The sequence below is a fragment of the Rhinoderma darwinii genome, chromosome 5 (assembly GCF_050947455.1).
Source record: "Rhinoderma darwinii isolate aRhiDar2 chromosome 5, aRhiDar2.hap1, whole genome shotgun sequence".
Classification (NCBI taxonomy): Eukaryota; Metazoa; Chordata; class Amphibia; order Anura; family Rhinodermatidae; genus Rhinoderma; species Rhinoderma darwinii.
Window position 1 is genome coordinate 209,634,717 of NC_134691.1, and position 24,040 is coordinate 209,658,756.

The window sequence follows — 24,040 nt, forward strand, 5'->3', positions numbered from 1 at the left end:
CCCAGTTGGGCATTAAGCAACTCATTAGCATAAATCTAACAACGCTAATAAAGTGGTAAAAATAGATCGTTTATTTAAATAAAAAGCATTACTGTCACCTACATTATAGCGCCCATCTCCTTATGTAGGAGATAGGGCACTTATAATGTGGTGACAGAGCATCTTTAAGCAGTGTAGCTGTGAATCTAGCACTGACGTGAGATCTAACCCTTACTAGAAGCTGCAGCAACATCTCTGTGTGTGCATCTGCCTCTCTCTCACTCACTCTGCTCCTGCTTACTCTTCCACCCTTTCCTCTCCATAGACTTATATGGGCAGCTATAACCTGATCCATCAGCGAGCGGATAGTCCTCTTATTTTGAGGAGATGTATAAAGCAGTAAACTCAGAGTTAGTAAACAGCTGGATGGGGAGGAAAGGAGACCAAGTGGGAAAAAGGGGCATTTTTCTCTAATAAGATATTTTACAAAGTTACTTATATTCGCTTGAACTAAGTTTGTTGAAAATTTAGTGACCATTTACATTTAGTGTAAAGCAGAATTCCAAGTAAATATTAAAGTATGAACTTACTTCCGTCAAAGTAGCTCCAAGAGTGGTGCTACACTTAGGCTCCTTTACCTTTATGTTTGAGGTATATGTTTGCAGAATGCAACAGAAAAAGCTCTAGACACACACGAAACGTATCCATAGGGCTCAATTTACCGAACGCATGCTTAAAGGTTGCCCTTTGGGCATCCGTATGGCTGGAATACGTCGGTATAACTTTTCTAAACAGAGGCATCCCTCAAAGAAATGCATACAGCATACCAAGCCTATTGGCAACCTATTCCACTGTACAGAGGCATACAGTGCAGGCTTCCATCCTGCAATTAATACATACGTTTCAGCAATTTTCTTAAAAGTTGCAGGTAGCTCCAAAATTAAAGCTTCACTTCAAGATAAATAAAAGTATTGAAATAATCAAGCTACTTACATGTATCCATGAGAAGCAATCAAGTCCGCAATGAATTGAGTATTAGGTAGTTTCCACCCATAAATATCTTGAACAACAATAACAGCTTTGTCGGTGCTGCACAGCGGTTTCGAAACATAAGCCTTTATGTGGTCAATTTGTATTTCACATCCTTTACCTCCATATTCAAGTTTATCTCCAATATCACAAGGGCATGGATTTGATTCGTTTGCCATTGCAAAGCTGTCAAAGAGAAAAATAAAAAATATCAACGTTAGATTTCACATTTCTCTTACATAGGCTCCAGCAAGTACATTATTCCATTAAATTAAATTTCTTTCATTATGTAACTATTCACCCAATATATGTACGTATTTCAGCTAGTATAATCTTCTGTATGTAGTTATTCCTTTCCATCTGAAAATGTATTTCACAGCTTAAAGAGGACCTGTCACTAGGTTATAGAAAGTGAACCAGCAGTGTCACCTTACTACCGCTGTCTCCTGGACTCCAGCGGTGCTGTCATTTTATTCTACGCCCCCTCCACATTCCGGAGATATGACCTCCGCTTGTTTTTGTGCCAAATATGGTAATGGATCGTTTAGAAGCCAAGTGGGTGTCAAGACCAGAGATTCTCCTGAGGTGGACATACCTTACAGCCTCTGACTCTGTCCTCTCATTTAGTAGACTATGGTATTGCTTCCGTCAAAACGACGGAACCCTTGCACAATGGAGACAAACGGAAACCATTTGCACCGGATCCGTTGACATTGAAATCACAGGTGATGCAAATGGGAACCTATGGTTTCCGTTTGTTTCAGTCAGGGTTCCTTTCCTGGGTTCCCCTGAGGGAAAGCTCAGACGGAACGCCTGAACGGAGCCTTAAACCTTCCGTGGAAATTCAGTCTGGTATCAGTCTGTCCGTTCTTTTTTTATTTCAACGGATCCACTAATACGGATGCCACAACGCAGATATGAACGAAGTCTTAAAGACACAGTCGGGAATGGGAACTGTATATTCATTTAGGTCATCACCTATCCTGATCAGTTTATGATTGGTGGAGATCCGACACCCGGACCACGCACCGATCAGCTGTGTTGGCTGCCTCCTGGCACAGAGAATTATAGAGCGTGTTCAGAGCCGGAAGCAGAAGACTCCCACCACTGTATTGCGGACGTGCTGCAGCTCAAGTGAATAGGAGCAGAGCTGCAGTAACCCAGCACGGCCTCTATACAGTGTACAGAGCCTACTGCTTCCGGCTCCGAACACTGTATAACTCCTGGTGCAGTGGGCAGTCAGAATAGCTGATCGGTGCAGGGTCTGGGTCTCAAACCCGCACCGATCATAAATTGATTACCTATCCTGTGGACATATGGGCATGAAAAACTGCCCCTTGACCAGAAAACCTCTTTAAAGACGCTCTGTCACCAGATTATAAGTGGCCTATCTTGTACATAATGTAATCGGCGCTGTAATGTATATTATAGCAGTGTTTTTTATTTAGAAAAACGATCATTTTTGACGGAGGTATGACCTATATTAGCTTTATGCAAATGAGTTTATTAATGCCCAACTGGGTGTGTTTTACTTTTTGACCAAGTGGGCGTTGTGGAGAGAAGTGTATAACGCTGACCAATCAGCATCATACACTTCTCTCCATTCATTTACTCTGCAGATAGCGATATAGCTATATCGCTATGTGCAGCCTCATACACACACACTAACATTACTGCGGTGTCCTGATAATGAATATACATTACCTCCAGCCAAGACGTCATGTGTATTCAGAATCCTGACCACTTCTCGGACGTCTGTGGTTGATTTACAGCACACAGGCGTAGTCTCGCGAGATTACGCTGTAAACTGTCATTTAAATAGAGGCTACGCCTGCTGTGCTGTAAATCAACCACAAACGTTAGAGAAAAGTGTCAGGATTCTGAATACATATCCCAGTCCCGGCTGGAGGTAATGTCTATTCATTGAAAGGACACTTGAGTAACTGCACATAGTGAACAACGCAGGTTTACTATGTGCAGAATAAATGAATGGGGAGAAGTGTATGACGCTGATTGGTCAGCGTCATACACTTCACTCCACAACGCCCACTTGGTCAAAAAGTAAAACACGCCCAGTTGGGCATTAAGAAACTCATTAGCATAAAGCTAAAATGGGTCATAACTCCGTCAAAAATGATAGTTTTCCTAAATAAAAAACATGGCTGTAATCTACATTACAGCGCCGATCACATTATGTACAAGATAGGCCACTTATAATCTGGTGACAGAGCCTCTTTAAGCCTCCCTGAATGTACATTTATATCCTCTCAGCTTATTTAGGAGAATAATGAAAATCGGATAATCGCAATATCCTCCCAGCAGGCAGAGATGGTACAGGTTGTAGCTGCCCATGTGATGCTGTACTGAGGCATCAGAGCAGGGTGAAATCTAAGAATCAATATGGTGTCTGATCAGAAGCAGAGAGGGGGCTGAACTGCAGAGAAGTGAAAAATTTATACATACAAGAAATCCGGAGCAGGATAGACAATCAGACAGACGCTGCTGTGATGGAAAGTTGCGTTTCCGCTGGAGAGCTTAATTAAATCAACCACTTTTAATTATTTTATTTTTTATCAAATGTGAATTAACAAAAAACAAAAACACCTCAATAATATGCTGTAAAAACTATTAGGTTAGGCCTCATGCACACGACCGTCTTTTTTCCAACCCGTAAATACTGGCGTAAATACGGGTCCGGTGTCAAACGTATTCCACCCGTTTTGCACCAGTATTTACGAACCCGTGCCCGTAAATATGGGTCCGGTGTCACCCGTATTCCACCCGTATTTACGGGCAGGTTTTTGGCGGCAAAATAGCACTGCACTAATCGGCAGCCCCTTCTCTCTATCAGTGCAGGATAGAGAGAAGGGACAGCCTTTTCTGTAATAAAAGTTAAAGAAATTCATACTTACCCAGCCGTTGTCTTCGTGACTCGTCCCTCTCTTCACATCCAGCCCGACATCCCTGGATGACGCGGCAGTCCATGTGACCGCTGCAGCCTGTGATTGACCTGTGATTGGCTGCAGCGGTCACATCGCCTAAAACGTCATCCAGGACGTCGGGCCGGATGTCGAGAGGGACGCGTCACCAAGGCAACGGGCGGGAGACCGGACTGGAGGAAGCAGGAAGTTGTCGGTAAGTATGAAAGTCTTTTATTTTTATTTTTTACAGGTTTATACTGATCAGTAGTCACTGTCCAGGGTGCTGAAAGAGTTACTGCCGATCAGTTAACTCTTTCAGCTCCCTGGACAGTGACTATTTACTGACGTCGCTTAGCAACGCTGCCGTAATGACGGGTGCACACATGTAGCCACCCGTCATTACGAGAGCTCCATAGACTTCTATGGACTGTCCGTGCCGTTATTACGGCCTGAAATAGGACATCTTCTATCTTTTTCAACGGCACGGGCACCTTCCCGTGAGAAAACGGGAAGGCACCCGTCGCCAATAGAAGTCTATGAGCCCGTTATTACGGGTCGTAATTACGACCCGTAATAACGGGAGTTTTTACGGTCGTGTGCATGAGGCCTTAACAGTGCAGTTATGAATGCAGCAGTATAAGGCTTTGTTCATACAGATGTTTTTCACTTTCCTTTTACGAAAATACAGGGTCTCTGATGGGCCGCACTATAAATACATGGTATCCTTCAGGATTTGTTGGGATGTGTTTGAAAACAGATCTGTCATAGATTAACCCCTTCAGGACGCAGCCTGTTTTGGCCTTCAGGACGCAGCCAATTTTTTCAAATCTGACATGTTTCACTTTATGTGGTAATAACTTCGGAATGCTTTTACCGATCCAAGCGATTCTGAGACTGTTTTCTCGTGACACATTGGACTTTATGTTACTGGCAAAATTTGCTCGATACATTCAGTATTTAATTCTGAAAAACACCAAGATTTAGCTAAAAATTGCACAAATTTGCATTTTTCTAAATTTATATGTATCTGCTTGTAAGACAGGCAGTTATACCACACAAAAATTTTACTAATTAACATCACCCATATGTCTACTTTAGATTGGCATTGTTTTTTGAACATCCTTTTATTTTTCTATGACATCACAAGGCTTAGAACTTTAGCAGCAATTTCTCACATTTTCAAGAAAATTTCAAAAGGCTATTTTTACAGGGACCATTTCAGTTGTGAAGCGGATTTTAGGGCCTTATATATTAGAAACCCCCAAAAAGTCACCCCATTTTAAAAACTGCACCCCTCAAAGTATTCAAAACAGCATTTAGAAAGTTTCTTAACCCTTTAGATGTTTCACAGGAATTAAGGCAAAGTAGATGTGAAATTTTTTATTTTTTATTTTTTTCAGAAATTCATTATTCATCTATTTTTTTTGTAACACAGAAAGTTTTACCAGAGAAACGCAACTCAATATCTATTGCCCAGATTCTGCAATTTTTAGAAATACCCCACATGTGGCCCTAGTGTGCTTATTGACTGAAGCACCGGCCTCAGAAGCAAAGGAGCACCTAGAGGATTTTGGGGCCTCCTTTTTATTAAAAAATATTTTAGGCACCATGTCAGGTTTGAAGATGTCTTGCGGTGCTAAAACAGTGGAAATCCCCCAAAAGTGACCCCATTTTGGAAACCATACCCCTTGAGGAAATTATCTAGGGGTATAGTGAGCATTTTGACACTGAAGGTTTTTTGCAGAAATGATTGGAAGTAGGCCGTGAAAATTAAAATCTACATTCTTTCAAAGAAAAATGTAGGTTTAGCAAATTTTTTCTAATTTCCACAAGGACTAAAAGGAGAAAATGCACCACTACATTTGTAAAGCAATTTCTCCCGAGTAAAACAATACCCCACATGTGGTAATAAACGGCTGTTTGGACACACGGCAGGGTTTAGAAGGGAAAGAGCACCATTTGGCTTTTGGATCTCAAATTTAGCAGGAATGGTTTGCGGAGGCCATGTCACATTTGTAAAGCCCCTAAGGGACCAAAACAGTGAAAACACCAAAAAAGTGACTCAATTTAGGAAACTACACCCCTTGAAGAATCCATCTTGGGGTGTAGTGAGCATTTTGAACCCACAGGGGTTTCATAGATTTTATTAGAATTGGGCAGTGAAAATAAAAAAAATCCTTTTTTTCCAATAAGACGTAGCTTTAGCTCAAAATGTTTCATTTTCTCAAGAAATAAAGGAATAAAAGAACCCCAACATTTGTAAAGTAACTTCTCTGGAGTACAGAAATACCCCATTTGTGGTCAAACTGCTGTTTGGGCACACGGCAAGGATCAGAAGAGAAGGAGCGCCATTTGGCTTTTGGAGCACATATTTTGCTGGATTGGTTTCTTGACACCATGTCACATTTGCAAAGCTCCTAAGGTACCAGTACAGTGGAAACTCCCAAAAGTGACTTGATTCACAAAACTACACCCCTTGAGGAATTCATCTAGAGGTGTAGTAAGCATTTTGACCCCACAGGTGTTTCATAGATTTTATTAGAATTGGGCAGTGAAAATAAAAAAAATCCTTTTTCTTCAATAAGACGTAGCTTTAGCTGAACATTTTTCATTTTCTCAACAAATAAATGAAAAAAAGCACCCCAACACTTGTAAAGCAACTTCTCCTGTGTACGGCAATACCACATATGTGGTCAGAAACTGCTGTTTGGCCACAGAATAGGGCTCAGAACGGGAAGGAGCACCATTTGGCTTTTGGAGTACAGATTTTGCTGGATTGGTTTCTGGGCGCTATGTCCCTGTGGGACCAAAACAGTGGATCCCCCCCAGAAGTGACCCCATTTTGTAAACTACACCCCTCAAGGTATTCACCTACGGGTGTAGTGAGCATATTAACCCCACAGGTGATTGGCAGAAATTGGTGTGCACTCGATGTTGCAGAGTGAAAATGGGCTTTTTTCCATAGATATGCCAATATGTGGTGCCCAGCTTGTGCCACCATAACAAGACAGCTCTCTAAGGCTGGGTTCACACGACCATGTTACGTCTGTAATGGACGGAACGTATTTCGGCCGGAAGTCCCGGACCGAACACAGTGCAGGGAGCCGGGCTCCTAGCATCATAGTTATGTACGATGCTAGGAGTCCCTGCCTCGCTGCAGGACAACTGTCCCGTACTGAAAACATGATTACAGTACGGGACAGTTGTCCTGCAGCGAGGCAGGGACTCCTAGCATCGTACATAACTATGATGCTAGGAGCCGGTCTCCGTGCACTGTGTTCGGTCCGGGATTCGTTCCGTCCATTACGAACGTAATGTGCTCGTGTGAATCCAGCCTAATTATTATGTGGTGTTTCCCAGTTTTAGAAACACCCTACGTGTGGCCCTAATCTGTTGCCTGGACATTCGACCAGGCTCAGGAGTGAAAGAGTACCATGTCAAATTAAGGCATAATTTGGCAATTTACAAAGTATTGGATCACAATTGCAGAGGCTCTGATGTGAAATAATAAAAGATACTGCTGAGAAGTGACCCTATATTGGAAACTGCACCCCTCAAGGCATTTATTAAGGGGTGTAGTGAGCATTTTCACCCCACATGCCTTTTCCATGAATGATTGCGCTGCGGAAGGTGCAGAGTAAAAATTTGTCGTGCCCAGCTTATGCCACTGGAGACACACACCCCAAAAATTGTTAAAAGTGTTCTCCCTGGTATGGCGATGCCATTTATGTGGAAGTAAACTGCTGTTTGGGCACACTGTAGGGCTCAGTAGGGAGGTAGCGCCATTTGGCTTTTGGAGCGTGGATTTTGCTTGGTAGTAGTTTTGTTTGGAGTCTTACTGGTGTTTCCGTTTATAATGTGGGGGTACATGTAAGCCGGGCGGAGTATATAAGGGGCATAGTCAGGTGGTATAATAATGGGGTAAAAAAAAAAAACAATAAAATAATCCATAGATATTTGTTACGCTGTGACACAATCCTTTCTGCACAGGCCGGTGTCGCACTAATAAATGGTCCTTACTTATCCCCCTTTTGGTCTACACTCGGCATCTTTGCAGTTTAGGGAATTTTGCTGGGAAGTGTTGTCCTGGTATAATACGGGCACCCTCGCTTCCAGCAGATATATTTGGGCCCTTCCCTTCCTGGTTCCCTAATTTTAGGGGCCTTGATAAATGTTCCCCTCGGGTCGCACAACTGCATATTTTTTCTTTCCTGACTTATTGGAGCCTTAAATCATTTTATTTTTTCATAGACGTAGTGGTATGAGGGCTTTTTTTTTGCAGGACGAGCTGTAGTTTTTATTGGTACCATTTTGGGGTATATACGACTTTTTGATCACTTGTTATCCTTTTTTTTTTTTGGCTGACCAAAAAACAGCAATTCTGGCATATGTTTTTTGTTCTTTTTATACAGCGTTCACCATGCATTATAAATTACATGTTACCTTTATTCTGTGGGTCAGTCCGATTCCGGCGATACCTAATTTATAGCACTTTCTTATGTTTTACAACTTTTTGCACAATAAAATAACTTTTGTAAAGAGAATGGATTTTTTCTGTCGCCAAGTTGTGAGAGCCATAACGGTTTTCATTTTTTCGTCGACGGAGCTGTATGAGGGCTTGTTTTTAGCGAGACGAGTTATAGTTTTTATAGATTCCATTTTTGGGTACATGCGACTTTTTGATCACTTTTTATTTAAAATTTTGGAAGACAAAGGGACCAAAAAATAGCAATTATGTCAGTATTTTTTTAGTTTTTTTTACAGCGTTCACTGTGCGGAATAAATAACATAATATTTTTATAGTTCCGGTCGTTACGGACGCAGAGATACCAAATATGTATGGCTTTATTATTTTTTTTAATAATAAATGACTTAAGGGAAAAAGGGCGATTTGTGTTTTATTTTATTACTTGAAACTTTTATTGTATTTTTTACACTTTTTAGTCCCACTAGAGGACTTGAAGCTCCAACTGTTTGTTTGATGTTCTAATACATTGCACTACCTATGTAGTGCAATGTATTAGAACTGTCAGTTGTTTACTGACAGCAAGCCGATCAGGCTCCGCCTCCGGACGGGGCCTAATCGGCTTCCGTAATGGCAGATAGGAAGCCATTGTTAGGCCTCCTGTTGCCATGGTAGCAGTCGCCAGCCTTGCCATTGCATGGCAGGCTGCCGAATTCATACAAACCACTTTGATGCAGCGATTGCATTGAATCGCTGCATTGAAGGGGTTAATGGCAGGAATCGGAGCTGGCTCCGGTTCATGCCTTTACAGTGGGATGTCCGCTGTAACATACAGCAGACACCCACTGCTGATGACGCCGGCTCAGCTTCTGAGCAGGAAACTGAGCCGGCGCAATCTTGCCGATGGTACCGGAAGCCTCTTGGGCCTTGCCGACGACGGGGCATAGATGGATTCAGTTACTGGCAGACCGGGAGGTAAGTATTAGGCCTCCGATTGCCTTTGCAGCCACCGGCAACCCAGCGATCACGTTGCTGGGGTGCCAGTGGCTATAAACTCCTCACATGCTGCGATCTCTATTGAACGCAGCATGTGAGGGGTTAATCGGTCAGATCGGAGGCTAGCTCCGGTCCTGGCCGATACAGCTGTCACCCGGCGGTGATGTTGCTGGCTCAGCTCGTGAGCCAGCTCCATCTCTATGACGTACAGTTACGTGGAATTGCGGGAAAACACCAGTTCCCATCACGTAACTGTACGTGAAAATACAGGAAGGGGTTAACAGAAATCGTGACACTAGCGTGAAAAGAACCTTACTCTATCCTTATATTTATTCTACCTTTAGGATTTACTAGTAGCTGTGACTCTAACCCTTCAGCACATTGGCACCTTTCTTTTTACAAAACTAAAATGGTAAATGCCAAAAGCTTTACAAACTTTGACTAGGATGTTACGATACAATATTTCCAAGTGATAATGTCCAAAATGCAGGAAACACTGTCCTTGATAATTAATTAGATATAGTAAACGTAACATAGCAAAAACTATAACCATGATACTAATACTTTTAGAAAACCTTACCTATGAATAGAATGTAAGTATCAAATCTAAATAGAAAATCTAAGCTATGTATTAATGCACTATACCTGATATATGTGTAATATTATACAAATGCAGCAATTCAGTGTGAAAAAGGTTTAGGCTACATGCACACGTTGTGTAATGTGGTACATAAAAATCGGTTTTAAAAACGCAGGTTACTCCACAGATAAATTATAAACCCAAAAAGGATGCTTTGTCTCATGTCAATACACTATATGTAAATTGCTGTATTAAATGCACTGGGAACCAGAACAAATACAATAGCCTACAACATTTTCTTAAATGCCACACATTAATGAAAATAAACGCCAATGTAGAAAAATATAAAAATACTTTACTATTTATTTGTTTAATCAGTTGTGCAAACCATTTAAAAACACCCATTTAAACCTAATTTGCACAAAGTGCACAAAAAAAGGACAGTGTAATTGATCTAAGGCAGGGCAAAGACCTAGTTTACACAATCCCTGATACATATACAAACATTGAACCTGCAATCACCGGAAAACCTTGCTACGTTGGCAAAAATACCAGGATACTATACAGGGCTACCTGCATGTAAACAAGTGAGACTTCAATGTGCAAATGACCAGTTCCCGCCATACGCCATAGTAGCTGCCTTCACACTGTCTAGCACCCCAATGCCCATTTCCCACCTGCCTTCATCAGTTGGCGCTGTATCAGTGTGTAGGAAGAGTTTATATAGTACAAATACAGCCGTACTCATTTTTCATAAGAATTAACATGCTGTGTTTTTGATACGGCACATGTGAGAGGGTCGGTCTATCCTCCAATAGTGTCACTCCTGGCGTCAGGAAGTTGATGCAGTGCGAAAAGCACCATGCCAAATCACACTACGCACCAATGCAGAAGTCCGCCCCTCCCAAAGTATGCACAAACAAAAGAGTTGGCCGTGGCCATTTTGGAACTGGTCAGATGCACATCCGATGTGTACAAAGGACAGAGTGCAGAGAAGGGAAGATCCCAAAAAAGGTGCATTGTGTTCCAAAAGGGGGATAAGAAAGGACACCACTTATCAGTGTGACACCTGCCCTGAAAAACCTGGCCTGTGCATAAAGCATTGCTTCAAGGCGAACCACACATCTATGAATTCATTTTATTATTTACGTACCTTTTTATTATACTCCGACTTGCTCTTCACAGCTTACATATGCCCCCACATAATATATTAAAATAGCAGTAAATGCGGGCTAATTCAAATAAATTCAGCAAAAAAAACCTGTGAGGTCAAAATGCTCACTATACCCCTAGATAAGTTCTAAAGGGGTAAAGATTCCCAAATAGGGTCACTTTTTGGGTGTTTCCACCGTTTTGGTCTCTCTTTGCTTTAAGAACGTTGGGGTGCTTTTTCTCCTTTAGCAATTCTAGAAATTAAAAAATCTGAGCTAACCCTACATTTTATTGATAAAAATGTTGATTTTTTTTTTCGTTTTTGCGGCCTTCCAATAATTTCCTGTGGGGTCAAAATGCTTACTTATACCACTAAATAATTTCCTTGAGGGGTGTAGTTTACAAAATAGGGTCACTTGTGGGGGGTGTTTCCACTGTTTTGTCCCTCAGAGGCTTCGCAATTGCAACATGACCTCCGAAAACGAATCCAGCTAAATTTGAGCTCCAAAAATCAAATGTCGCTCCTTCCTTTCTGAGCCCTGCCGTGTGTCTAGACAGCCGTTTATGACCACATGTGGGGTATTGTTGTACTCGGGAGAAACAGCTCTACAAATGTTGGGGAGCTTTTTCTCTTTTAGTTCTGGTGGAAATGAAAAAAAAAACATTAGCTAAGCCTATTTCTTTTTAAATTTAAATTTATCATTTTTCACGGCCTACTTCCAATAATGCTAAGATATCCTAAGAGAGTCCTTAGATAAGTTCCTTGAGGGGTTTAGTTCCCTAAATGGGGTCACTTTTAGGGTATTTCCACTGTTTTGGTCCCTCAGGGCCTTTGCAAATGCGACATAGCCTCCGCAAACCATTCCAGCTAAATTGGAGGCCCAAAAGCCAAATGATGCGCCTTCCCTTCTGAGCTCAGTCGTGTGTCCAAATAGCCGTTTATAACCACACATGGGGTATTGCCGTAATCTGGAGAAATTGCTTTACAAATGTTGGGGTTTTCCTTTTTCTTCTTTAGACCTTGTAAAAATGTAACATTTCTAAGTTTTATTTGGGGAAAAAAAAAATTGATTTTCATTTTCACTGACTAATTCCACTAAATTCTTCAAAAAACCGGTGAGGTTAAAATGCTCACTTTACCCCTCTATAAAATTCCTTGAGGGGTGCAGTTTGCCAAATTATGTATTTTTGGGGGTGTTTCTGTTTTGGCAACACAAGACCTCTTTAAACCAGACATGGTGCCTAAAATATATTCTAGTAAAAAGGAGGCCCCAAAATCCACTTAGGTGCTCCTTTGCTTCTGAGGGCTGTGCTTCAGTCCATTAGCATACTAGGTCCACATGTGGGATATTTATAAAAACTGCAGAATCTGGGCAATAAATATGGAGATGTGTTTCTCTGGTAAAACCTTCTGTGTTACAGGAAAAAAAAAATTAAAACAGATTTTCTGCAAAAAAAATATGAAATTTGTTAATTTCACAGCCAGCGGTTAAAAAAACGTTCTAAATGCCGTTTTAAATACTTTGAAGGGTGCAGTTTTTAACTGGTCCCGAACCCTAAAAAAATTAAAATTTCTTGAAAATGTGACAAATTGCTGCTAAAGTTCTAAGCCTTGTAACGTGCTAGAAAAATAAAAAGAATGTTAAAAAAAAAACTATGCCAACATAAAGTAGACATATGGGAAAAGTTAGCTAGTATTTTGTGTGGTATTACTATCGGTCTTACAATCAGATCCATTTAAATATAGAAAAATGTTGGCTTTTGCAAATTTTCTCTACATTTTTGAGTTTTTCACAAATAAACAACTGAATGTATCGACCAAATTTTACCACTAACTCACAGCACAATATATCACGAGAAAACAATCTCAGAATCGCTTGAACAAATAAAAACATTACAAATTTATTACCACATAAAGTGACACGTCAGATTTGAAAAACATGGCCTGATCCATTTGGCGAAAACAGGCCATGTCCTTAAGGGGTTAAATAATGTGATAGCTTTATTGTACTTTCAATACCATACATGTGTATATATACACACACACACACACACACACACACACACACACACACACACACACTACCGTTCAAAAGTTTAGGGTCACTTAGAAAATTCCTTATTTTTTAAAGAAAAACACCGTTTTTTTCAATGAAGATAACATTAAATTAATCAGAAATACACTCTATACATTGTTAATGTGCTAAATTAGTATTCTAGCTGGAAACGTCTGGTTTTTAATGCAATATCTACATAGATGTATAGAGGCCCATTTCCAGCAACCATCACTCCAGTGTTCTAATGGTACATTGTGTTTGCTAACTGTGTTAGAAGGCTAATGGATGATTAGAAAACACTTGAAAACCCTTGTGCAATTATGTTAGCACCGCTGTAAACAGTTTTCTGTTTAGAGGAGCTATAAAACGGACCTTCCTTTGAGCTAGTTGAGAATCTGGAGCATTACATTTGTGGGTTCGATTAAACTCTCACAATGGCTAGAAAAAGAGTTCTTTCACGTGAAACTCGACAGTCTATTCTTGTTCTTAGAAATTAAGGCTATTCCATGCGAGAAATTGCCAAGAAACTGAAGATTTCTTACAACGGTGTGTACTACTCCCTTCAGAGGACAGCACAAACAGGCTCTAACCAGAGTAGAAAGAGAAGTGGGAGGCCACGCTGCACAACTGAGCAACAAGACAAGTACATTACAGTCTCTAGTTTGAGAAATACCAGGCAGAAAAATGGACAAGGAGGCAGCAGTTCCAAAATGTAGAAAAACCTTTATTCACCCATGCAACGTTTCAATCCCTCAGGATCTTTCTCAAGCTTGAGAAAGATCCTGAGAGATTGAAACGTTGCATGGGTGAATAAAGGTTTTTCTATATTTTGGAAGTGCTGCCTCCTTGTCCATTTTTCTGCCCGATATTGAGGACCTTGGACCAGGTTCTGAAGAGGCGTGCACCCTCCTGGCGGTTCGGTGCTGTGGTAACTCTCTACTTTTAGTTTGAGAAATAGACGCCTCACAGGTCCTCAACTGGCAGCTTCATTAAATAGTACCCGCAAAACGCCAGTGTTAACGTCTACAGTGAAGAGGCGACCCCGGGATGCTGGCCTTCAGGGCAGAGTGGCAAAGAAAAAGCCATATCTGAGACTGGCTAATAAAAGGAAAAGATTAATATGGGCAAAAGCACACAGACATTGGACAGAGGAAGATTGGAAAAAAGTGTTATGGACAGACGAATCGAAGTTTGAGGTGTTTGGATCACACAGAAGAACATTTGTGAGATGCAGAACTGAAAAGATGCTGGAAGATTGCCTGACGCCATCTGTCAAGCATGGTGGAGGTAATGTGATGGTCTGGGGTTGCTTTGGTGCTGGTAAAGTGGGAGATTTGTACAAGGTAAAAGGGATTTTGAATAAGGAAGGCTATCACTCCATTTTGAAACGCCATGCCATACCCTGTGGACAGCGCTTGATTGGAGCCAATTTCATCCTACACAGGACAATGACCCAAAGCACACCTCCAAATTATGCAAGAACTATTTAGGGAAGAAGCAGGCAGCTGGTATTCTATCTGTAATGGAGTGGCCAGCGCAGTCACGAGATCTCAACCCCATAGAGCTGTTGTGGGAGCAGCTTGCCCATCAAGCCAATTCAACTTGTGGGAGGGGCTTCTGGAAGAAGGGGCTGAAATTTCTCCCGATTTTACCTCAGCAAATTAATAGCTAGAATGGCAAAGGTCTGCAATGCTGTAATTGCTGCAAATGGAGCATTCTTTGACGAAAGCAAAGTTTGAAGGAGAAAATTATTATTTCAAATAAAAATCATTATTTCTATCCTTGTCAATGTCTTGACTATATTTTCTAGTCATTTGCAACTCATTTGATAAATATAAGTGAGAGATTTCATGGAAAACACAAAATTGTCTGGGTGACACCAAACTTTTGAACGGTAGTGTGTATGTATATATATATATATATATATATATATATATAATTTATTTATTATTTTTTTTGACACTTTCAAAAACTAATTAACTTTTGTTAAGCTTTTGATAGGTCATAGAGATATATCAGAAGCTTGGATCTGTGGGATGCAGACACCCCCGACGTCATTGAATTGTAGGGGTAGAAGCACCCAGCTGAGTGCCCTGCATATTTGGCTGTGATTAGCGCTACTTGTCAGCCTGAAGACGGGCTCATAGGCATTCTATGTGAGCCATCTTCAGCCTAAGGGTATGTTCACACGGCCAAATTTCAGACGTATACGAGGCGTATTTTGCCTCGTTTTACGTCTGGAAATACGTCTCAAATACGTCGGCAAACATCTGCCCATTCATTTGAATGGGTTTGCCGACGTACTGTGCAGACGACCTGTTATTTACGCGTCGTCGTTTGACAGCTGTCAAACGACGACGCGTAAAAATACAGCCTCGTCAAAAGAAGTGCAGGACACTTCTTTGGACGTTTTTGGAGCTGTTTTCTCATAGACTCCAATGAAAATAGCTCCAAAAACAGACGTAAAAAACGCCGCGAAAACGGCGTGAAAACGCCGCGAAAAATGCGAGTTGGTAAAAAAACGTCTGAAAAGCAGGGTCTGTTTTCCCTTGAAAACAGCTCTGGATTTTCAGACGTTTTTGTTGACTACGTGTGAACATACCCTCAGGCCTTATTCACGTGAGCGTTGATTACGTCCGTGTGACGGCCGTTAAAACAACGACCATCACACGGACCTATGTAATTCAACGGGGCCGTTCACATGGCCGTTGTTTTAACAGACCATGTGAAGGGGCCGTTGTTTCAACGGACCGTGTGAAGGGGCCGTTACAAAATAGAACGTCCTATTTTTTGCGCTTAACGCATCCCTTCATAGACTCTAGTCCGACGTTTGCATCGTTCGTGTGAACCTAGCCGAAGGCCTTATTCAGACGAACGTTGTATAAGTCCATGTGCTATCTGTTAAAAGAAAAAGAAACTATGCAATTCAATGGGGCTATTCAGACGTCCGATCTTTCACACAGCGCGTTTCTGTTGCGTGAAACCCACTGCATGCCCTATTCTGGTTAGTTTTTGCAGACCACGTCGCCCACAGGTGCGTGAACATCAAGGACAGCACACGGACGTCCTCCGTGTGCGGTCAGCGTTTCACGCAACAGTTGCTAAAGAAATGTGAAAAAAAATTTGAAAATGTACATTGATGCCACACGGAACAAGCACTGATGGCACACGGAAATGTGTTAAATACGGTCCGTTTTTGGCGGACACAAAACGGACACGCTCGTCTGAATAAGGCCTAACAGGGAAGTTTGATGAAAGTGCTTACTTCATAATGTGACCTTTTAATCGCTTATATAATGCTTTGGCATATTCAGCACACCAAAGCATTATTGCCTGTCAGCAACAACCTGACAGGCAATCTATTAGACAGTGCCTAATTAGTTTGCCACAGCGATCGCATTAAAGGATCCACCTCCCTCTGTCTAACCACCTTGATCCTGCGGTCATTATTGACCGTGGTATCGAAGGGGCTAAATGGCCTGGATCGGAGGTAACTCTGATCCTTCCGGTTGCAGCGGGATGGGATGTGAACTGTATACTACAGCCGGCAACCGCTGCAGATAGCACGGGCACAGATCTTGTGCCAGTGCCATTACTCATACGTAACTGTATGCTTATTTTCAGGTGTTTGGTGCAACTTTACAAATAATTTTAATTAAAAAAAATTATTATTATTTTTTTTTTTTTTTAGATACAGCTGCTCTGTATTCTCTATACAGAGCAGTGGTATCTAGCGCCATTCACTGAATCCGTCAGTCCCGCAGACCCGACGGGTTCAGTGACAGCACATGTAAACTATCACATCTAAGTTCATAACTGAGATGTGATAGATTACAGGTCTGTGCACAATGTAATCATGGAGCAAAGTAGCAAGTCCGGTCCTGAGAGATAGTGGGGAAATTAATTAAGATTGGCGTTTCATATGCCAGTCTGAAAGGGGTATTCCCAAAATCATAAATTATCCCCTATCCAGAGCATAGATGATAAGTTTCTGATCACTGGGGTCTCACCGCTAGGACTCCAACCAATCATGAGAACTGGGGTCCCAAACACCCAGATCCTCCTCACTGCTTGACAGAAATGCGAGGAGGGCATGGACTAGAGCAGCGGTCGAGCACATGCTTGCCGCTTCATTCAAAGTCTATGAGAATGACGATGACAGCCGAGTACATTGCTCGGCTGTTTCCTTCATTCTCATAGACAGTAAATGGAGTGTCGGGCGAATGCTCGACCACAGCTCCATTCATGCTCCTCTTCACTGCAGGGGGTGCAGTGAGGAAAATCTGGGGGGTTGAGTAGCCCCGTTCTCACAATTAGTGGGGGTCCCAGCGGTCAGGCCCCCAGCGATCAGAAAATGATCACTTATCCAGTGATGATATTGTAAGATTATGGAAATATGCCTTTAATAGAAAGAAAAATTGGAGTAAGGTGCTACACATTTATTAAGAGGCAAAAGCCTCTTAATATGACCGGGCGCTGCAATTGTTGCGCCACGGCATGCGGAATACATTCAAAAACCACACGTACTTAACTCACCGCTCCTCTTCTCTGAGTTATTTCACCCTTCTAGCGCGGCTCATACAAGGTCCTGGCGCCGATCAGTGTCAGCACGTTGCATGAGCCACGCTGGAATGATGAGGGAGAAGAGGAGCGTTGAGGTAAGCATTGCTTTTTTTATTTTAATCTTTATTTAAAGAGAACCTTACATCTGTCCATACATGTGCAGCTGAGTGCAGCATGTAATGGGCAGGGCTGTACAAACCCTGGGGAACTTTACATTTTTTCCCTACCTTTCTCCGTTATTTAGATATCGGTGCCGTTATATTTGGCGACCGATATTTAAATAACCCCCTGAACTGTCAATGGGGCGTGTAATGGCAAGGAGGACGGCTTGGAGCAAGAAACACAGAATCCTAGGTAAGGCGAGTTGCGTTTTTTGCGGCAGAGTCGCTGCAAACCCGCCGCAAAAAACAGCAACAACTGCTATTTGTTGCGGGTTTTACCTCCACATTGAAATCAATGGCGAAAACCCGCACAATTGACATGCTGCGGAATAAAATTCTGCACCGCAGATCCATTTCTGAGCGTTTTTTCTGCTCAATATTTATGCAGCGCGTGGATGAGATTTGTTCAATCTCATCCATTTTACTGCTACTGTATTCTGCAGCGTTTATTCCGTCAGCAATTTCAGATGGAAAAAACTACGCGTGGACAAGCCCTTATAGTCACTATGCAACGTGTATTACGTGCAGATTTTTCCTTACAGCACCGGCAAAGCAAATGATATTTCAAGTAATCTAATCTACACGTTGCAGAATTTTTCCACACGTCAATTGACCTGTGGTTCGTATTTTAAAATTCGCAGCTTGTCAATTTAGCTTTCGTTTCCATCAAAGAATCGTATTTGAGAAGTTTATAATAAAAAATAAAAAAACGCACCAAAATCCACAGCATAAAATCTGTACTTGTTTCCACTAAAAATCCTTAAAAACAAAAACTCCATTACACCGGGTTCCCACGCATCCGATACATGGCGTAAAAATCATGCAGTGTGTCCGACCTGGAACCCCCAGGACATTCTGTCTGGAAAAATAATAATTAAATCGCACCACATTTAGAACGGTCATTCCGCTGCGGAAGACAGCCATGTGACCTTGCAGCCTGTGATTGGCTGCAGCGGTTACATTGAATGCAACGTCATTCCAGGAGGCCGGACTGAAGGAAGAAGAAGGGCGTTCTGAGTAAGTAGGATTCCCTTTTTTTTCCCGGCGTTGCGATTTTTACGGCCTAAACACTGCGATTACGCCGCAAAACTAAGCTTCTGTTGCGGGTTTCGATTCGCCATTGAATTCAATGGGGGAAAACCTGGAACGGAAAATCGACAAAACCGCAGCATAAATTTCACACCGCAGGTCAAGTTTTTAACGTTTACGCTGCATTTTGTTTTCCGCAGTGTGGGCATGAGATTTACTAACTCTCACCCACTTTGTTGCTACTGTAAACGCTGCGGTATTTCCACCCAGAATTCCGCTTCGGAAATGCCGTCATGTCTACGATACGTGGGAACCCGGCCTTAGGGTCAGTTCACACGTTGCATAAATACTGCAGATTTTCTACATCAGATTTTGTTGCAGAAAATCTGAAGCATAATACAGTAGCAGCATTTCATCCACACGCTGCGTAAATGCTGAACGGAAAATGCCACTAAGAAATTGACATGTCAATTTGCGTAAACGCTGCTTATTTGTTGCGGAATTTCCTCATTGAATTTAATGGGGAGGTAGACCCCCGCAAAAAAAAAGCAGATGTTGGATTTTTTCGCAACGGTTCAGAAAAACAAAATCTTATACTTACCCAGAAGCCGGTGTTACTTCCTCCAGGCCAGCCTCCTGGGATGACGTTTCTTTCCATGTGACCGCTGCAGCTTGTGATTGGCTGCAGCGATCACATGGGATGAAACATCATCCCAGGAGGCCGGGCTTCAGGACGGCAGAGGAATGCGCCACCATGGATACGCAAGTATGAAGTGGTTTGTTTTTTTTGCAGGTGCAGTTTTCCGCAGCGGACATTCCAGTCGGAATTGTGGTGGACTTTTTTTGGCTGGAATTACCTGCGGTGCACAGGGCGAATACGCTGCATGCTTTTACGCAGCGTATCCGCCCTGTGTAAACATAGTCTTAAGTGCGGATTTTACTTGTGGAATTAGAGGCCTTTACCTAGCAGAGGCCTTTACTTTGCTTCGCCCCATAGACTGGCGTGGATTTCCACCATAATTTATGCCAGTTTTCTGGCATGAATTATAATAAATTTGTCCGGCCACTGTGGTCCCGCCCCTTTTGACAAAGCCATGACCATTCCCACAAAAGTGCAGAGGTTGGTGCAAAAAAGCCGCAATTTGCCATAAACTTGCAGTTTGATAAATGACCCTGTACATGCGCAGACTGCGTAGAGATAACCGCCCAGTTATATAACATCATTTCTTTAGTTACCACTATCGCTATTCAGTGGGCAATGACAGAAAGAATACTAGGGCGCTATTCACAGTGAACGTTCGGCTCTTTCTGCTGCAGATTACGTTATGAACACAGGATTTATAACACGGATCTTCTGCTTTACCTCGAAGGTTCTGCTGCCGCTGGTTTGTGGTGATATCTCTTCACTCCTTCCCGAAGTTACGTGTGGGTGGCCTTTGATCATGTGGACAGTTTATGTTATTCACAAGTAGGCGAAGGGTTAATTTGCTTCTCGGCTTTAATTCGCGCTCAGCTTCTCCGCCCTTTTGAGCATTTTTAGCTCCAGTTTCCTTTCGCGGTTTTATTACTAAAGTCATAGGCGCCTGTTGTAAGCCCTAATCAATTATATCAGATCGTGACACCGCACAATATGTCGTACTATCGATACACAGCAATCGTCAGAAAGAAGGGGGAAAAAAGCCGATATTTGTAGTGATAGTGAATGTACAGGAAAGCCTCGGGCATTTCGTCTCCTTCAGAAGGCGCCGTGGCTTAGTTGGTTAAAGCGCCTGTCTAGTAAACAGGAGATCCTGGGTTCAAATCCCAGCGGTGCCTTGTGCTTTTACTTGTAAATAGAATATGTGTTATTATTCATCTACTTTCTATAAATTGCCATCAGGGTCAGTTCACACAGCTTTTTTTTTGTTGCCTAGTTAGTTGGAATCTGCGCCAAAATCGACTCCCATTGATTTCAATGGGAGTCGGTTTTTTCCATAGCAGCATTTGGTTGCTTGCGGAAATAAAAAGCAGCATGCTCCTTCCTACCACGGTTTCTGCCTCTGACCTGCCATTGAAATCAATGAGAGGCAGTAAAAACCTGCTCGTTCCTGAGCGTTTTTTTGCTGCATTTTTTTTTTGTCCGCGGCCCTTGCATTAGATTCTTTTAACAGACCGTGTGAACATGTGACATGTCCTATTTTTGGCCATTTTCCCAGATCACTCAATAGACTCAAGTCTATGAGGGGCCTCTGAAAAGGGGTCACATTTGGGTGCAAATCGGTCGTGAAAAAACGGAAATTACGTAGAATCAGCACCAAGTAACGCCCCAAATCGCCCCCCCCCCCTTGAATTTTTCAATAGGAGGCAGAGGGTTTTCCTTTCTCGGACAGCTTTTGGCCACTCATGGAAAAAAAAAGCGACATTCTCTTTCTTCGACCGGTCTCCGTCTGTCACCTCCTATATAAAACAATGGGAGGCAAAAAAAATCCTACGGTGCCTGTTTGGAGCGTTTTTTTTTTGCAGCGTTTTTTGCCCACGGTTTGTGCATTAGCTTCAACAATTTAAAAAATATGCGGGCAAAAAAACACTGTAAAAAGAAATGCTTAAAAAACACTGGCAATTCAAAATCTGCCTCCAAATACCTGAAGGAATTTTAACCCCTTCCCGTCGTAAACAACTTTCAGATTTTCATTTTAGTTTTTTCCTCCCCACCTTCCAAAAGCCATAACGTCTTTATTTTTCCGGCTATATAGTACTATGAGGGCTTGATTTTTGCGGGACAAGTTGTAGTTTTTTGTAGCACCATTTATTTTGCCATATAATGTACTAAGAAACGGGAAAAAAATTATTTGTGGGGTAGAAAATGAAAAAAACAGCGATTCCTCCATGTTTTTTTGCGCGCCGTTTTTACGGAATTCACTGTGCAATTAAAACAACATGTTAACTGTATTCTGTGGGTCAATACGATTACGGCGATACCAAATATATATAGTTTTTTTCTATATTTTACTACTTTTACAAGTAAAAACCTAAGCGTAAAAAAGAAAATTTATTTTGTGTCGCCAAATTCCGAGAGCCATAACTTTTTTATTTTTCCATCGATTAAGTGGTATGAGAGCTTTTTTTTTGCGGGATAAGCTGTAGTTTTTAATGATACAATTTTGGTGTACATGCGACGGTCTGATCACTTTTTAGTTAATTTTTTGTGGGAGATTAGGTGACCAAAAAATAGAGATTCTGGCGTTTACAATTTTTTTTTACGCCGTTCACCGTGCAGTTTAAATAATGATATATTGTAATAGTTCAGACTTTTACGGACGCGGCAATACCAATTATGTTTATTTATTTAGTTTTTTACTATGCTCTAGGGGGAAATGGGAAAAGGTTTTTTTTTCAAACTTGTAATTTAAAAAAAAATTTTTACACAAAAAAAAAACTTTATTCAACTCATTTTTACTTTTTTTATTAGTCCCCCTAGGGGACTTCAACCAGCGATCGTTAGATCGCTTGCACAATATACTGTAATACTGATGTATTGCAGTATATCGTGATTCTGACAGGCAACTATTAAGCCCTGGGTGCACATTAGGCCCCCAGGCAGCCATATCAACCATTGCCCCCCCCGCGATTGCGTTGCGGGGGGCGCGATGAGCTGTTAGAGCGGGTCACCCCCCTCTTTCTAACAACCGTAGCATTTAACGAGTTAAACGAGCCAAATCGCGCTCGAGCGCGATCCCGCTCGTTTCTCTGAAGTGTTGGCTGTAACATACAGCCGACAACGGCCCGCTCCATACTTCCCCTACCCGGCTATGACGTAACTGTATGTCATATGTCGGGAAGGGGTTAAAGGGATTTTCCCACGAGGGACATTTATGACATATCCACAAGATATTAAGCCAAAGTAGAAAATTTGAAGCACCACAAGTCCCGAGTCTGGTGCGGTGCACGCTGTCAAGCCAGGCAAACCCACTCTGGCATAATGAAAAAAAGAAAAAGAGAAGTTCACCACACTACAACTCCCAGCATCGATCATAGGATATCTTTGCGCATGCTCCACACTCCGTGAATCACCGAAGCACAGTAGACGCAGCGAGTCAAGCCTCATCTACTTTCAACTGAACAAATCGGCGAGGACTTTTAATCAGGTATATATGAAATCCACATTATAATCGATCCCGCAATTTGTGGCTCGAGCATGTTAATCCCATTATAAGTCAATATTTGTCTCAGGGACGCCGTAACCATGCGATCATAATCCAATGTGTTGGTAGGGACGCCATCACTATGCAACAAAAGGTCACATGTTCATAAATACCCTATGGGTCGATGGGACAAAGAGTACCACTCCATATACATATATGTGGGCTAATATACCGCTTTGTCTATTCTCATATTGTAAGTCATATATTATGTTAATACTCCTATATAAGTTAGATCACAAAAGTGATCAAAATACAATTAAAGGAAACGCTCGTAACATATGTCCGAGAAGATAATCAGACAGATGTACAGCGTAATACACAAATGACTTATAAAGAACTACTAATTGTCTCTCATAGTTCCTCCCTTCAAACCCATGTATCCTCTTCAATTATTGCAAAAATGTAGAGCAAATAATCGCATCTTCAAAAAACAGACGGAAGATGGGAAAAAATGCAGTCTTTATCCTAGTCGTGTGTTTGCTGGTGTGTGGTGAACGAACCTCCATGAAGAACAATCTCCAACTGTAAAATATATCGAAAATCACCAAAATGATGTGCAAAATATTAGATAAAATATTAAAAACAGCAATGAAACCTCAGAGTCCAGGTGTTATCTTATACTCTAAATTTAGACCCCTGGGGTACAAGCTCAAAAATCCAGCGTAATTCCTTTCTTTTTAGTGACTTTTGTCTGTTTCCTCCCCTTCTGAGTACTGGGACACAATCTATTGTCCTGAACCTTAATTGATTTAGCTGATGATTTTTTTCAATGAAGTGTCTTGGCAATGGTAACTCTATCATTCTCTTCCTAATTGTACTCTTGTGTTGATTAATCCTCAATTTGAAGGGCATGGTCGTCTGTCCTATATAGATTAACCCCTTAATGACCGCCGATTAGCCTTTTCACGGCGGTCATTAATGGGCTTT

General features: G+C 41.8%; 1 protein-coding gene and 1 non-coding gene across 3 annotated transcripts in view; one reads left to right on the plus strand and one right to left on the minus strand.

Annotated features, from left to right (window-relative positions):
- LOC142652836 (carboxymethylenebutenolidase homolog) overlaps positions 1-20,616 on the minus strand; it is a 103,291-nt gene extending 82,675 nt beyond the window's left edge. The window contains exons 1-2 of one of the 2 annotated variants that reach the window (XM_075828522.1): positions 20,296-20,616; positions 973-1,194 (exon numbers count right to left, since the gene is read on the minus strand). In XM_075828522.1, the coding sequence (XP_075684637.1) occupies positions 973-1,187 (215 nt within the window). In that variant the 5' untranslated portion in view covers positions 1,188-1,194; positions 20,296-20,616. The remainder of the gene's footprint in view (positions 1-972; positions 1,195-20,295) is intronic. The other variant, XM_075828521.1, reaches the window with a different exon arrangement.
- A 57-nt stretch (positions 20,617-20,673) lies between these two features.
- On the plus strand, positions 20,674-20,747 carry TRNAT-AGU (transfer RNA threonine (anticodon AGU)). The gene has a single exon. It is a non-coding gene; the product is annotated as a tRNA-Thr (tRNA).
- The last annotated feature ends 3,293 nt before the right edge of the window (positions 20,748-24,040 follow it).